General features: G+C 44.7%; 1 protein-coding gene across 5 annotated transcripts in view; it reads right to left on the minus strand.

The window, feature by feature from the left end:
• Window positions 1-16,711, minus strand: part of APBB2 (amyloid beta precursor protein binding family B member 2) — a 423,550-nt gene that overhangs the window by 105,586 nt on the left and 301,253 nt on the right. The window contains exon 1 of one of the 5 annotated variants that reach the window (XM_033214071.1): window positions 16,335-16,595. The exons of the other annotated variants lie outside the window; for them this stretch is intronic. Within the exon in view, the coding sequence (XP_033069962.1) occupies window positions 16,335-16,355 (21 nt within the window). The 5' untranslated portion in view covers window positions 16,356-16,595. Of the gene's footprint in view, window positions 1-16,334; window positions 16,596-16,711 lie in introns of those variants that run through there. 5 annotated transcript variants of the gene reach the window in all.

A 16,711-nucleotide genomic window follows, 5' to 3' on the forward strand; every position in this document is an offset into this window, starting at 1 on the left:
TTGTGATCCATTTAGTACCACTTTTTTCACATTTTCGTGCCCTTTGGCAGTGATTTTGCTGTTTAACTTGGCTCCTGAGAACAGTGCTAAAATGCTTTTAAGTGCGAGAAAGCTATGATGTGCCTTATGGAGAAATACATATGTTAGGTAGGGCATTCAGGCATGAGTTATGGTACCAGGGGCCATGAATTGAAGGTCAAGGAATCAATAACATATGCTAAATAAGGGGGCTGGGTGTGGTGGCTCATGCCTGTAATCCCAGCACTTTGGGAGGCCGAGGTGGGCGGATCACCTGAGGTCAGGAGTTCGAGACCAGCCTGGCCAACATGGGGAAACCCCATCTGTAATAAAAATACAAAAATTATCTGAGCGTGGTGGCTCACGCCTGTAATCCCAGCTACTCGGGAGGCTGAGGCAGGAGAATTGCTTGAACCCAGGAGGCGGGGGTTGCAGTGAGCTGAGATAGTGCCATTGCACTCCAGCCTGGGCAACAAGAATGAAACTCCATCTCAATAAATAAATAAACAGGTAGACAGATAAATGTAAACACATAAAACAAGGCTAGATACTGATGAGGTGATGAAAATGTGACCAGAGGCTTGCAGGAACCTAACTCTGTATTTCCTCTAGGAGTAATGCTTCAGTATTCATTAATTCAGTGTTGCTGGTGACTTTATAGAACTCAATTGCCGCGAATGATGAGAATCAGCAGTATTTGTCCTTCTTCGCAGAGCAAGAATGGCGGGGCACAGGGTAGCAGTGTGGGGGGCAATACTTAACTGCTCTTAAGCTTTCTAGATCTTGGTGTAGTGAGTTGCAGGCACCTGAAACCATGAGTCCCTGGGTTTTTGTCCTAGTTCTGCTATTGACTAGAACCTTCGGGATGTCATCTGATTTACTCAGACCTCATTTTCATCATCTGACAAGAGAGGGGGAAGGGAGCAGTTGAGGAGGGAGAAGGTTTGGGCTAAAAGATCACTCAGGACATTGCCAGCTGTGAAACACCTCTCAAACACTTTATCCGACTCTTGTCCCCACTGGTTATTCCTTTGGCTAAAGGCACAGTGGCCTCCAGGCCAATCCTTCATCCACTAGGGACTCATCACCATGGGCTCCCCCTACCCTCCCAATCTGCCTGCTTCCCTCTCTCATCTCCTACACAGTGTCACCTTCTGGGAGGCCTCCCTGACTACTTAAAGCTGCTACCCTCCCGGCACTCACTCACTCTCTTCCCTGCTCTGCTTTTCTCCATAGTAAGTCTATTCACCTGATGTACTTTTATTCCACTTGTGTGCTTCTCTCTCCTCACCCTGGAATGTAAATTACACAAAGGCAGGGACTTGGTCTGCAGTATCCTTAGCCCCAGAGCGCAGAGCCTGATCCTAGCGAGTGTTAAATGAATTTATACCTGCAAAGCTGGACTTAGACCAATACCTGGTACTCAGTAAAAGTTAGTGATAACTAACTTCAGGGCTAATTTCACTTTTCACTATTGTTTTCTAAGAATGGTTTTACTGCACCAGTCACCAAGAAACGAAAAGTGTGCAACTTCTTGCAAAGTGTCTGAAACGAACTCAATGAGTTCATAACGTGCAAAGACCTCAATTAAAAGCACAGCTGTTCCCAACCCCAGAGAAAGCTTTTATGAGGTCTGAGCTCTCCAGGTTGACTCCTGGGATTCTGCACTGTGCTCTCAGGGGAGAAGCATTTAACCACAGCATGGAGACCCAGAACACGAGGGCTCTGGGGATCCTGGAACCCAGCCACTTCATTTCACGAATGAGTAAATCCAAGTCCTGAGAGCATTAGCCAGAGTTGTCACTAACAAGAAGGAAGCTTTGCCTTGAGGGAGCGGAGCTGGCACTGCAGGGTCCTGGGCCCTGTGTGAGTGAAGTCTGTCTTTAAAGAGTTTCTTTGGTAATTGCCCAACACTCATGGAAATGGTCCGTGACTAACAGGAAGTCAGTGTGTAATGCAAAGGTGAAGTAAATATGAAGAAACTCTCTGCTAAGACAGGCATGGCAATTGCAGAAGAAAAAACATTTTAAGTAGTTGTTCTAAAGAATTTGCTGTAAATTAGATATGCTGAATTCCTACGGGGAGGAATGTATGTGCACAGAGCTGAGATATGAAAAAGGAGACCACAGTCAGCCACAGACTGGAATTAAGGCTAGAAACCTAACCCCAGAGCTCAGAAGGTATCTGAGGAGGAGACATCTCTTAGGCTAGATCTGAAGACAGACAGACAGACAGACAGAATGAAGGGCCCCCTTGTGGCTTCTGCTCACAAGAAGGCACAAAACGGATGCTGTCATGGGCAAGCCTGTTCCAGAAACATGTGTCATGTTCCTAAGATAGTTACTTCCCACCCGCTCTGCACATGGAGATTGGCAACTCTTCCTCAGTACTGGCTGAGCTGTGATTTTCAAAATGCAAGAAGATGTGTTTCCCTTTGAATGAAATAATTTGGCCCATGTAGACTTATGTGGTTGGATTTTGTTCCAAGTAGGTAACATACCCGTGTCTCTGTGCTGTCTTACCCTATGTGTATGTGGCCGCCAGGAAAGATAGACAGGGAGAAACTCAGGAACTCCAGAAGCTAGAAACTATTCTGAGAGCGAGCATGACTGACCAACCCTGGTGATCACACAAAAACAAGAAGGAGGGATCCAGAGGATGTTGCGAGGCGATGGATTCCCAAAATTCCAAGAGAAGCAACTGCAGGTGCGATTCTGTTGTGAAGCCTTGAGATGATGACGGGGCAGAAGTATACAGTGAACGAGGGGAGCCCTGGGGGAGGAGTCTGTGGTGGGGAAGGTCAGAGGGAAGCGAGGAGGACTTCATATCATGCAGCCTACACAGCTGATGGGTCATGATGCCACGTCCCTGGGCTCTGCTGCACCGCAGACTTCTGCAGGGTCCTTTGAGTGGCCAGGGCTCTCACTCAGGGTCAAGTCAGGATGGCAACTCCTGTGCAGTGTTGACTGCAGCTCATTACTGCCACCTGTGGGACAACTGAGACTGTCTTCTGAATGGACCTGGGGTGGGTCTAGTGATTTGAGGCCCTACAGAAGTTTATTGATCCCAAATCTGAAACTCCTACTGCAGATGGTAGCTCATCTCTTCACCTTCACATTCTGCTATTCTCTAAGTGAATTCCAGCTCCCCAGCTAGCACCAGAACCTGACTTTCAGAGCTGAACTCAAAGATTTCTTATCTTCAGCTTGATGGATGAGGCCCATCAAAGAAAGGGAAGTGACTTGCCCAAGGTCTCCCAGGCTGGCAGCAGCAGAGATGGGTGAACAGTGTGGCCCTCTGTCCACAGTACTCATCCCACCACCTGCTATGGCCTCCCTGACAAGCCACTGAGGTCAGGGTCCCCATGTGTATTTTTTTCATATCCCACAATACCTAGGTAAATGCCAAGCAGATAACCAGTACTTAAAATCTCTCAATGAGTTTTTATCATCCAGTGAGAAAATTTAGACTATCCAGAGAAAAAACACCAAAAATAATTAAAGCAACATGAGTTCTGTGAATTATAAAGGTAGAGGGGAGTCGAGATCAATTTTATCAGAGAGGGAATGGGTTATCTTCAAGTATTTGAATGAGTTAGGAAAATGCCAACCAAGAGTTGCCCTTCTACATAGGATATCAAAGAAGTAGAAGCTTTGGAATGATGAGGAGCATTTGCAGAACAGTAATGGTGAACTTCTTAAGAAAAAGAGATGTTAAAACAAGGAATCCTCTACCAAGGATGCTGTGGGCTTTTTATCCATAGGTCAAAGTTTTAAAAACAGGGTGATCAGTCAACTCTACCTATGAACCTTCTTGTTTTAACAGAGATGACTGGACCAGAGAGTCATTAGGTTTATTCTGTATCTAGGTTATAATTCCACATGTAAAATGCAATCTCTGTGACACTTATTCCATGACAATGCAATAGAGCTTCCCATTTCTCACACTGCTCTTGAAGGAGAGGATGGCAGTTCACACTTTAGCACATAAAACAGAACACAATATTCTGAATATTCCCACTTATTTACAACGTGATGTGCCCCAGTGCTGGCCAAACACTCTATCATAATTCTACACAGCTTAATCTAGCAGGAAAGGGACTAGCTTCAGCTAGCACATCCCCACTCTGGCTAGTACACAGTTACTGAGCACTGGCCAAGCTCACCTCTACAGACATCTTTCAAGAGAGGGGCCCACAAACAACTCCATAGGAATGTGAAGGTGTTTTGCAGGCAATGCCACACCAGCACATGCTTGAGTGCCACTGGGGAACTTCTGAGCTATCTGGGTCAATTTTGTACCCAGTATTAACTTTTTAAGTTAAAAGATTTGGGGGAAAATGTTTTATAGGCATTATACTATTTACCCACAGCCTATCTCTTGGACAGTAAGAGTGCTTTAATGCTGTTAATGGCAGCAGGCCAGATTCTGTGGCAATCCCCATTTTTGGCAATCCTTGTCGCTCTCTCAAAATCAACACAAACACTGCGGGGAGAAGCGGCAGAGGAACTCACAGAGGAACTCAAGGAGCATGCAAAGGAGCTATGTTTTCCTGTAAAATGGGGGCAGCTTTCCCTCCCTCCCTCTCCTCCCCCTGTCCCCTCCTCTCCCATTCTTTCTTTTCTTGGGGGCAGCTTTCTTTCTTTTTTTTATTTCTCCCTCTCTCTTTTTTAAAAATAGAGACAGGGTCTCACTATGTTCAGGCTGGTCTCAAACTCCTGGGCTCAAGCAATGCTCCTGCCTTGGCCTCCCAGAGTGCTAGGATTACAGGCATTAAGACACCGTGCTTGGCCGCAACTTCCATTTTTACATTTATATCGAGCCTTGAGGTTAGGATTTTTTGTTTGTTTGTTTGTTTGTTTTTAGCTAGTATAAAATCCCTGTGACTAAAGCCCAAGTCTTTTCAAGCAGGCCTCTGGAGGTTGAGAGCAGACTTGGCTTTAACCTGGGGTACAAGGAAAGGAAGGCTGATAAGATAAACTCAAGAGGCGTCCTTTCCAAGTGGCTGAGCCACTAAGGAAGTCTGAACTGACAAGTGCTTTACATAAATGTGCTCCACAGTAAAGAAAAAGGGAGAGTAATTCATTCTACGTTATGTAAAAAATCTACACGTGCACGCACACACACTTACTAAATACAACCAGTGAAAAATTGTTTCAAGGCTTGTTTTGTCTATGAGACAACAAACACCCGTATTAATATATAAGAACTTCTTTATACATGTCCTCACGGTCACCTATCTGGAAGTTACATGAAAACTTCCCTAATTTCTCACATTATAAGGTGCTATCTACATTTTAATGCATCCTCATTAATAACCAGTTTATTGCCAGACATTTTCCACTTTAAATTTCTTCTAAGGTCTGGAAAAAAAGAAATCTATGCTATTTAATTGAAGCTATGACATACTAGAAAACACTGCTAAAATCATGATTCCCAGGCTCAGAGAATGAGGAGGTGGCCTTAGAGATGGTACACACCTGGGACTGGGCTAAGCCCCACATTGCCTCTAGGTGGCTCTGTCCACACGGCCACCCAAACGGCTAACTCACCCTGACTGGCAGGACTGCTGGGAACCATTACATCAAAATATTTTGAAGACAGTTTTGGAAGACAAAAATCATATTTGATGTTTAGAGGGGGCTGTAGGTTATCAAAGCATCTCTACAACACATCTTGTTTCATCTTCGCAGCAACAGTGTGAGGTTCCCAGGCTAGGCAATAACGTCGTCCCATTTTACAGATGAGAGAAGTAAAGTCCAGAGAAGTTTAGCCACACGGCTCATTGCTGACAGTGGGAGCTAGAACCCAGGTATTGCTGCTCGTGCTTCATAATCTTTCCACTTGGACCACGGCCCTGCATTAGGGACAAAGATTTTCTGGCTGGTTTTTTTCTCTTTTGTCATTCACTGGGAGCCAACTGCTTGGGTATGTCATTAATACGGTTTGGCTGTGTCCCCAACCAAATCTCATCTTGAATTACAGCTCCCATAATTCCCACGTGTCATGGGAGGGACCCGGTGGGAGGTAATTGAATCATGGGGGCGGGTCTTTCCTGTGCTGTTCTCATGATAGTCAATAAGTTTCACCAGATCGGATGGTTTTATAAAGGGAAGTTCCCCTGCACACACACTCTCGCTTTCCTGCTGCCATGTATGATGTGCCTTTCGCATTCCGCCATCATTGTGAGGTCTCCCCAGCCATGTGTAACCGTGAGTCCATTAAACCTCTTTATCTTTATAAATTACCCAGTCTCGTGTGTCTTTATTAGCAGCATAAGAACAGACTAGTAACAAACCCAAACACAAACCACACACACATACAAAACTATATTTTCCCTTACCTCTCCATCTTTAAAACAGGTACATGTCCTTAGGTGAAACTGAGCTTATGGAACAGAACTCCCACCACAACAACCCCATAGGGAATCAGGGGACCAAACCAAATGCAGGCTTTAAAGGGCAGAGCCGGGCTGGGAATGGTGGCTCACGTCTGTAGTCCCAGCACTTTGGGAGGCCGAGGTGGGTGGATCACCTGAGGGCAGTGGTTCAAGACCAGCCTGGCTAACATGGTGAAACCTCATCTCTACTAAAAATATAAAATTAGCCGGACGTGGTGGCAGGCGCCTGTAATCCCAGCTACTTAGGAGGCTGAGGCAGGAAAATCACTTGAACCCGGGAGGCGGAGGTTGCTGGGAGCCGAGATCACACCATTGCACTCCAGCCTGGGCAAAAACAGCAAAACTCCATCTCAAAAACAAAAAACAAGGCCAGGGATGGGCTGACCTGAGAGGAAGGGTAGCCCAGCAATGAAGTTTGGGCTCCGGAACCAGATTGCCTGGGTTCAAATCTCAGCTCTGCCATTTACCAACCATGGAACTGTGATCAAGCCACCGGACCCTCTGTGCCTTGGCTCCCTCGACTACAAATAAGAGACCCCCACAAGGCTTGTGGGAGAACAGAGCACTGTGAGGCTTGTGGCAGCATTTCCAGAGGTGGGGATAAAACTGAAAGACAGAAAACTGAACTTGTCCATAATGGCCTCACAGCACCTTTGTGTATTTGTGCCCATACATGCTAAACGCTCAATGAATGTCGGCTAACATAATCATTATTGTATTATGGGGAAGAACATAGGCTTTAGAGCCTGCCTCCTTGGGTTCAAATTTTAGTTCACCCACATAACACATTAGGTTCTCGGAATCCGAGTTTCTTCATTTGTACAATGAGAATAATAACTTCACCTCCCCTGCATGGTGGTTCTGAGAATCAGAGAGATGCATAGAGAGTGGCCAGCACATGGCTGGACCTGGAGAAATGTTCATTTCCTTCTCCATCCATCCTCTACTCTTGTCAAATGCTGAAGGTCGACACTGGATGCCCATTCATTCCAGTATTTCTAGCTCTCAACCAAAGCACGGCGAGATGCATAAGAATATCTGAAGAGAAGAGATGAACTTGATGTAGGATTTTGCTTTATTTATTTAGTGACACTGGCCCACTGCATTGGTGAAGGGGAGAAAAAACTAAGTACTTTCTAAAAATATGCTCTAGGTTGCGATCTCATCTGAGTTTGTAACTCTGAAAAAATCATGGCTCTCAGGAGAAGCACTTTTTGAGAAATCACATGCTTTTGGCTCTGGGTTCCATGTGTCACTTACGTGGGTCCATTTTCCAGCTTTGCCAGAGACAAGGGTCACTTGCAGTTCAATCTGACCATTGGTGACGTGGCTGGAGCAGAAAAGTGGGCCCCAGTGGAGACCTGTCTGCCCCTTCCTGAGCAGCATGTCTGCTGAGAGAATGAGATTATCATGGATCAAAAGGGACACATATCCTATCGGTGCCAACAACAGAGGGGGAACTAAGCATGTCCGGCTAGAGATCTGGGATACGAATGTGTGGATCCAACAGCTAAGTATACTTTTCATGAAGCGATCTTTAGTCTGAGGGTCTCCTAAAGCTAAGTGAAATTATTTATGTGTTAGGGCTTAGCGAACTCATCCAAATGAACTGCTTCAACATGAAGCAACAAAAATCCAACTTGCAGTGCAGTTGCAAGCTACTTCTTCAATTCCAGCAGCACTGTAATTGTCATTCTTAAATGACATTAGCATTGTCTCTGCTCCATTATTTTGTTTCCTTCCCCAGTCTGACTGATCTCCTACCATCCTATGTATGGACTAGCCATTGAATACACACATGCTGAGTGAACAGATGAATCTGCTGCAGACTGCTGTTGAGAGCTGCCACTCTTGGTGTCAGTTTAGAGTCTGAAATGTGAAAGGCTGACTACTGAAATGATTTTCTTATAAGTACTAGAGTCAGAAGCAGAAGAACTTAGACCTTGATCTTTGTGACTTAGCTATAGGGTCTCACACTTGGATGAGATTTTAAACAGGAATCCTAGAAGTGACAAAGTATTGTGGCTTAGCTAGAAACGGCTTGGCAACTGAATTATTTATTTACTTATTTTTTGAGATAGGATCTGGCTCTGTGGTCCAGGCTAGGGTGCAGTGGCACAATCTCGGCTCTCTGCAACCTCTGCCTCCCAGGCTCAAGCGATCTTCCCATCTCAGCCTCCCGAGTAGCTGGGACTACAGATGTGTTCTACCATACCCAGCTAATTTTTTATTTTTAAGAGATGGAGTCTCATTATGTTGGCCAGGCTGGTCTTGAACTCCTGAGCTCAAAGGATCCACCCCCCTCAGCCTCCCAAAGTGCTGAGATTATAGGCATAAGTCACTGCGCCTGGCCAGCATCTGAATTAATCTAATTGTTTTGTAGGAAAAACCATCAGTTCTCCATCAATTTTTAAACTGCAAATAAAGCAGAAATGTTTTCATCACTATCTAAATGCCAGTATCTGGCATTCAGCTCTTAGGCAGCAAGCCTGATGGAATGAGTTCTGAGACGTGCTGGCTCTTTTCCAGATGGCCTTGGAATGCCAGCTTCAGGACCCCCAGGTCTCGACCAGCTGGTCCTTCCTGGAACACCCAGACCTGCTGAATGGATGTCCCATGGTCACTCCTGCCCAAGGCTGTTCAGTTCTGTGATTATTCATGGCCCAAAATTCTGTGCCAAGAACCCAACAGGCCAGGTTCACACACCTGCTGCTCTGGCGCCATCAGGATGGTGGCTGTTGCCACTGTTGCTGGCTGGTGCCCATTTCCTCACCTGTTTCCTACCTCATTCCTTCAGGTGAAGAGGGAAGTCTGCCTTTCCTTCATTAGTTTTTCCAGGCATCTGCCCCTCAGAGGGCGCAGCTGCCAAGAGTTAGACAACAATGCATCTTTTTTCGCCAGCACCCTTCAAAACTTGGGGACTCACACATGGCTGCCAATTCCTCGACCGCTCATTCAGGCAAGCGTAGTGACCAGAAGTTAATAAGGGAAAGGAAGCTGCGCTTCTGCCAGGAACACGGCATTATACGCTTGGCTATGTTGGCAAATAAAGGGAGGAAAACAGTTTTAGAAGCACAAAAGCTGTCCTCTGGGGTAGGAGGCAAAATGAGCATCCAAGGCCAATGGGAGTGAGTGTCTGCACCACTCAGTGGAAAAGCAGGCTGGATAAGGGTCATGGAGCCTGGCTTTGGGTCCTGCTCTGCCACGACCAGCTATGCATGCTTGGGCAGGTTACTTTGCTTCTCTGCGCCTTCTGCTTTTCCTAAGGCTGGAATGAGATGATCCTTACTTTCTCTTTGTGAATACCAACCTAAAAGCCATGCATGAGAGGCTGAATCTCATTCGGCCAGGACTTAATATATCCAACGCTGGCTCTGGACCTTGGTTTCAAGATTCAACCATGTTGCTATTTTCTGCCCTGTACTGAAGGCACTAATTTTGAATGACTGAAACGTGGGGATGACATGTATAGCAGATTGTACCACCCAAAGATGGCTGCATTAAAACCTCCCATCCTATGCGCTCCTTCTAACGTGAACTTGCCACTGTCTCATCAAGAGGTGGTGTCTGTTTCTCCAGTCCTTGAATCTGGACTGTGACGACTCTGAACAACAGAATACAGTGGAAGTGACGTGGCGCCATTGCCAAGAAGAGCCTTTCCTCACCTGGTGGCTTCACCTTCCTGCTTCTTGGAAGCTGGACACCAGGTAAGAAGTACAACTGCCTACCCAGGGACCACCCCATGAGAAGACCAAGCCACATGGAGAGGCCCTGGGGGGCGTGAGGAGGAGCACTGAGCCAGGAAGCAGGTTGGAGAAGCAGCCATCTTCGAAGAGGATCCTCCAGCTCCAGCCGCCCCCATGTGGATCAGGCAGGAACTGCACCGCCAAACCCTCCCCAGACACTGGAACCCACTAAATCCTGAGCAAAATAAATGATTGTTTTAAGCTACCAAGTTTTGGTGCAGTTTGCTATATAGTATGCAGGAACAGATAACAGAAATAATGTTATCCACAGTATTGGGCAAATACAGATGGACCTCATCTTAACAGATCTGTTCCTAAAAGCATTTGCTGAAAATGAACACAAATTTACATATCAAATCATTTTCAAAGCTTCCGCACTTACAGTTTTTGAAAAGAATGGTGGCGGGGGGAGAGAGAATTACTAACTCCAGTGACAATTCATATAACTTATTTGCTTAGGTATCGTCTCCTGGGAAACCATCCAAGTCACCCCTTTCACCCAGCCATGGAATATGGCCCCGGAACAACCCCCATTCATGACTCAGTAGCTCAGCTCCTGGCACAGTGCATTGAATTTGCTTGTTTCCTCTCCACTGCTTGAAGGCAGGGGCCATATTCATTCCTTCTTGTAGTAGGAACAGTATAATGGCCAGTGCATAATGCTTATTATAAGGTAAGGACTGTTCCAAGCCCTTTACATGTGTATTTATAGTGTTTATGTCAATTCAATGTTTGTATCATTACCCTCATTTTGCAGATGAGGAAACTGAGGCACAGAGAGGGTAGGTAACTTGCCCAGGGTCATCCAGCTAGTAAGCAGCAGAGCCTGGCTTTAAACTGGGCAGTCTTGGTTCAGAGTCCACACTCTTAACCACACCATACATTAAGTATGTATGCTCCTTTCACACTTAGCATTCAATAAATGTCTCTGACTCAATGAATGAATCAACAATGCAAATCAAACCCAAACTTCCCACACAGATGAGGATTTCTGAAAGAAGAAACCTGGACCACATGAATAAAAATCAATTATAAGAACTACATGCAGCTGTAAAATCCCATATAAATGCTAAGTAATGATAATGAATTTGCTACACAGACCAGAAATAAATCTGAATGAGAAAAGGTACTTCCCTACTACTTCCTGCTTATCTATTAGTGCTAGTCAGTAGCTGCTAATATAATTACTTCATGAAAATCTATGCTAATAGGAACCAAGGGAGGGCACAGATAAATAAAGCTCACAGATGAATATTAGAACATCATATCCATTCACCATTCAGTTCAGAAAGCTCCGTCAAACCTACATCCCAATGGTTTGTTTTGTCTCCTTCCTCTTCCTCTCCATCTGAGGCAAGTTATAACAGAAGAGTAAGGAGGCACACAAAGCTTTCACAAAATCCAGTGCCAATAAAAAAAGTTCCTGAGCAGCTGCAAATTGGTTGCAAATGGCCATAACAGAACTAGAAGATACTGCATAGAAAGACGATGTGTACTCCCCTGCAGAAGCTGCACAAAATTGGTGCCTTATTTTTATCAGGTTTCCAACTGTATAGTGTTATTACTCCGTGTTGTTTGTAGACTGGCAGTATCAGTATCACCTGCAAACTTAACAGAAATGCGATTTCGTGTCCCATTCCAGAGCAAATGAATCAGAATTTGCCCACAGGTACAGTAACATGTGAAAAGCACCACAAAGGATTGGACCACAAATCTGGATGAGGGTGAGAAGGAGTTTGTCGTCAAGCACTGACCTTCCAGTTCCCTCACACATTCCCACTTTCAACAACCCTGCTACTCCAACCCCAAATACCCAGGCTGCCAAAATGATTTTTTTTAAATGGGGTCTTGCTCTGTTGCCCAGGCTGGAGTGCAGTGACATGATCTAGGTTCACTGCAACCTCTGCCTCCTGGGGTCAAGCAATTCTCCTGCCTCAGCCTCCTGAGCAGCTGGGATTACAGGCATGTGCCACCACGCCCAGCTAATTTTTGTATCTTTAGTAGGTACAGAGTTTCGCCATGTTGGCCAGGCTGGTCTCGAACTCCTGACTTCAGGTGATCCGCCACGCCTGGCCCCAAAATGATCTTAAAGCTGAGAGAAGCAATAACTGGGAACAGGTGGGGGTGACACTTTCCCGGCCTTTGGAGTCAAATGCATCTGTGTTTGAGTCCCTGTTCCATCAGTTACTAGATGTTTGATAAATAACTGATGTCTTGTAAGCATCAGTTTCTTATCTACAATATGGAAACATAACTATAATGCCTGTTTTTGCAGGAAAATTGCACGTTAAGTGCCTGGCAGAGAGGGGAGGGCACCTATGCAGAGTGTGTTCAGGAAAGAAGAGCCAGTCCTGGTTCATGGCACTCTCTCTTTCCTTCTCTAGACTTAAATACAGATAGACGATTTCATCTCCAGATGCCACAGATGAAGGCTACCACATTTCATTTGAAATCTGAAATTTTCTCAGAACCTGAAATGACTTCTAATTTGATGACACATTCATTGGAAAGATGAGGACACTGAAACCCAGAGAATATAATATCTGGAGCAGCATAATCTTCCTTACCCGTTTCCTTAATTATGTGTTTCAAAGAACAAGGTTCTAAAAACAATACCAAAAACTTCTCCTCACAAATATATTGAAAATGACTTGTTATACACTGAGACAGAGACAGCAGGATGGAGCGGTCGGAAGCTCAGAAGACCCATCTTCAAATGCCATCTTCACCAAGAACTAGTTGTTATCACAAATAACTCTATGACTCATTTTTTTTCACCTCTAAAATAAAGGCCCATTAGATCAGCTCTAATGGTACTTCCAAGCAAAAGAAATTCTAATTCCAGATGAAATGTTGCCCCCTTTTTCTTTGAGATAGGGTCTCACTATGTCACCTAGGCTGAAGTGCAATGGCCGATCATGGCTCACTGTAGCCTCAACCTCTTTGGGCTCAGGTGATCTTCCTACCTCAGTCTCCCGAGTAGCTGGGACTACAGGCGCATGCCACCACATTAGGCTAATATTTGCATTTTTTTGTAGAGACAGGGCTTCACCATGTTGCCCAGGCTGGTCTCGAACTCCTGGGCTCAAGAGATCCGCCTGCCTCAGCCTCCGTAGGTGCTGGGATTATTTAAAGCACGAGCCACCCCGCCCAGCCCCTCTTCTTTAAAGATGTAATTTTCAGTATTGTCCACCAGGTGGCAGAACATCTCCCTTACAGAAGTCTGAGCGGAGTTACACAAAAGACAGAAAAGAACTCTGACGAAACAGTGAATAGTTTTCAAAGCATTAAGTTTTCTACAATTTGATTGTAACTGGGTTTTGAATGTTAATCAAGAATTTGGTCAGCCATGTGCCACGGGAAAAGGGCTAAATTCCAAATCTAAGATATTAAACTAGGATGAGCACAGCGGGTGATGGGAATTGAGAAGTGCAAGCTACCTGGCCACCTAAAACATGCCAAGGAGTTGTCTTCTTAACAAATGCGCGTGAGGAGCAACCATCTACAAAAGCCTTGGATATAGAAAGTTTTAAAACATTTTCCATGGAAAAGTGGCATAAAATAGAAAAAGAACTAACTGAAGAAAATGTGTAAGATCACAAAAGCAGATAGTTCTGAAGTTAAAAAAAATGGATAGGGGACTGGGTGCAGTGGCTCATGCCTGTAATCCCAGCACTTTGGGAGGCCGAGGCAGGGGGATCGACTGAGGTCAGGAGTTCAAGACCAGCATGACCAACATGATGAAATCCTGTTTCTACTAAAGAGAAACAAAACAAAACAAAACAAAAAAAACATCAGCCGGGCGTGGTGGTGCATGCCTGTAATCCCAGCTACTTGGGAGGCTGAGGCAGGAGAATCGCTTGGATTAGGAGGCGGAGGTTGCAGTGAGCTGAGATTGCACCACTGCACTCCAGCCTGGGCAAGAACAGCGACAGTCCATCTCAAAAATAAATAAATAATTTTTAAAAATGTGGCCGGGTGCGGTGGCTTACGCCTGTAATCCCAGCACTTTGCGAGGCCCAGGCAGGTGGATCACTTGAGATCAGAAATTCGAGGTCAGCCTGGCCAACATGGTGAAACCCTGTCTCTACTAAAAATAATTAGCTGGGTGTGGTGGTGCACACCTGTAATCCCAGCTACTCGGGAGGCAGGGGCGGTAGAGTTGCTTGAACCCAGAAGGTGGAAGTTGCAGTGAGCCGAGATCGCACCACTGCACTCCAGCCTGGACGACGGAGTGAGCTCTCATCTCAAAATAAATAAATGAATGAATGAATGAATGACTATATGCATAGAGACTAAAATGGAATATGGCATCCTAGATTAGATCCTGGAACAGAAAAGGTCATTAGAAGAAAAACTGGTAAAATCAGAATACAGTATTTATTAATACTTTTGAATCAATGTTAATTTCTTTGTTTTGACAAATGTACTACGATTCTGTAGGGATACAACATGATGGCGATCTGGAGAAGGGGCTATGAGAACTCTGTACTACCTTTGCAACTTTGCTATAAATCTATAATTATTTCTGAATAAAAATCTTACTTTTAAAATGCATAGAAGAATAAGAGGAAAAAATAGCCAGGAATGGACAGAAACAGAGTTTCATAGGAAATGTCCTGTGTCTATGATAATTTAATAAGGGGAAATTTTTTCTCTTTTTTTGAGACGGAGTCTCGCTGTCGCCCAGGCTCTTGGAGTGCAGTGGCGCGATCTCAGCTCACTGCAAGCTCCGTTTCCCGGGTTCATGCCATTCTCCTGCTTCAGCCTCCCTCGTGGCTGGGACTACAGGCGCCCACCACCATGCCCAGCTAATTTTTTGTATTTTTAGTAGAGACGGGGTTTCACTGTGTTAGCCAGGATGGTCTCAATCTCCTGACCTTGTGATTTGCCCACCTCAGCCTCTCAAAGTGCCAGGATTACAGGCGTGAGCCACCACACCCGGCCAATAAGGGGAAATTTTAAAATTAAGGGTTAGTAGCTCACACGCAATAAACTAAGACGAATAAATACAAATGACAAAGCCTAGAGTGAACTGGGATGTGGACAAAGAGGAGTACTCTAGGGATATTACTGATGGGATTATATGCTGCTACAGGCTTTCTGGAAAGTAATTTTGCAATAAGTGACAGAAGCAATAAAACTGATAGCCTTTGCCCCAGTAATACCAGTTTTAGCAACCTATGCCAAAACAATAATTTAAACGAAAAAGCAGTCATCTATTTTTATGAAGTTGTAGCTCTACTCTGTAGTGGGGAAAAACTGCTCCTATGGATGCAGGTGCCTAGACACATTACGGTGCTATTAATTAAATGAAATATTATAATGGAATCAAGAGTGACCAAGCCGAGGGCTACAGGGAAGGAGCATGTGAAATAATTTTTCAAGAGCTCACTACATGCAACACAGTACCCTAGGCTGGGTCCTGGAATAGATAAAGGATGTTAGTGGAAAAAATGAGAAAATGTGAATAAAGTTTATAGCAAATGATATCAATATTAATATCTTAGTTTTGACCGATGTACCATGATTATGAAGAAGTTAATATTAGGGAAAGCTAGGTGAGAGGGTCTATGAGAACTCAATATTTCCAACTTTTCTACAAATCTCTAATTATTTCAAAATAAAAAGTTAAACAGCGAACTCAGAATTATATACAAACACACATACATGGTTATCAAGTACAAAAACTTTACTGTATAAAAATTTTGGTAGGTTCAAAAAACATTTTCAGAGTTAGAAAAAGACTGCTTCTTTGGGGAAGTGTGTGTGTGTGCGTATGCATGTGTGTGTGCGTGCACGTGCGTATGCGTGTGTGCGCGCGTGTGCATGTGGTAATTTTGTATTGCCATTGCTAGAGGTTTCACTGAACAACTGATTAAGACGCCCAGATTCAGAGTAGCTGAAGAGGATTTGGAAGTGTCCCCATCCTGACAGTCTAAAAATAATTTTTATTTTTTTCAGCATGTAAGTTTTAAGTAGGGAGTAAGGAAGATATTTTCTATAAAAACTTTTTGAGTAATCATTTCTCACAGACTACATTTAGAATTCCATAGTATATCAAATATTATTGTTAAAGTCAGGATTTTTTTGGGGGAGGGGGCCACTCGGTTCCCTGGTTCTTGGTGGACTAAAAGAATGTAAAGGGGCATCTAAAGTGAATAACTTACTCTACAAAGGTGCTGGAACATCCAGAAGGCCTAGGTCTTGCCACTTCTTCCTCTGAGGTGCTGGCTCTGGCCCCCAGGCAACACAAAACAGGCGGGAATGACTCCCATGGGGGACGGAAGCTCCTCCAATGTGTCTTCATTAAAGTCAGCTCTGAACTCATGGACTTCTCATGGACGGCAGTGCCACAATTATGGCTCACTGCAGCCTTTACCTCCCAGGCTCAAGCGATCCTCCCACTTCAGCCTCCCGGGTAGCTGGGACCACCGGCATAGGCCACACACCGGGCTAATTTTTTAAAATTTTTTGTAGCAACAAGGTCTCGCTATGTTGCCCAGCTGGTCTCAAACTCCTGGGCTCTTAGTGCTGAGATTAGAGG

This window comes from Trachypithecus francoisi, unplaced genomic scaffold, assembly GCF_009764315.1.
Source record: "Trachypithecus francoisi isolate TF-2019V2 unplaced genomic scaffold, Tfra_2.0 Lachesis_group1, whole genome shotgun sequence".
Taxonomy (NCBI): Eukaryota; Metazoa; Chordata; class Mammalia; order Primates; family Cercopithecidae; genus Trachypithecus; species Trachypithecus francoisi.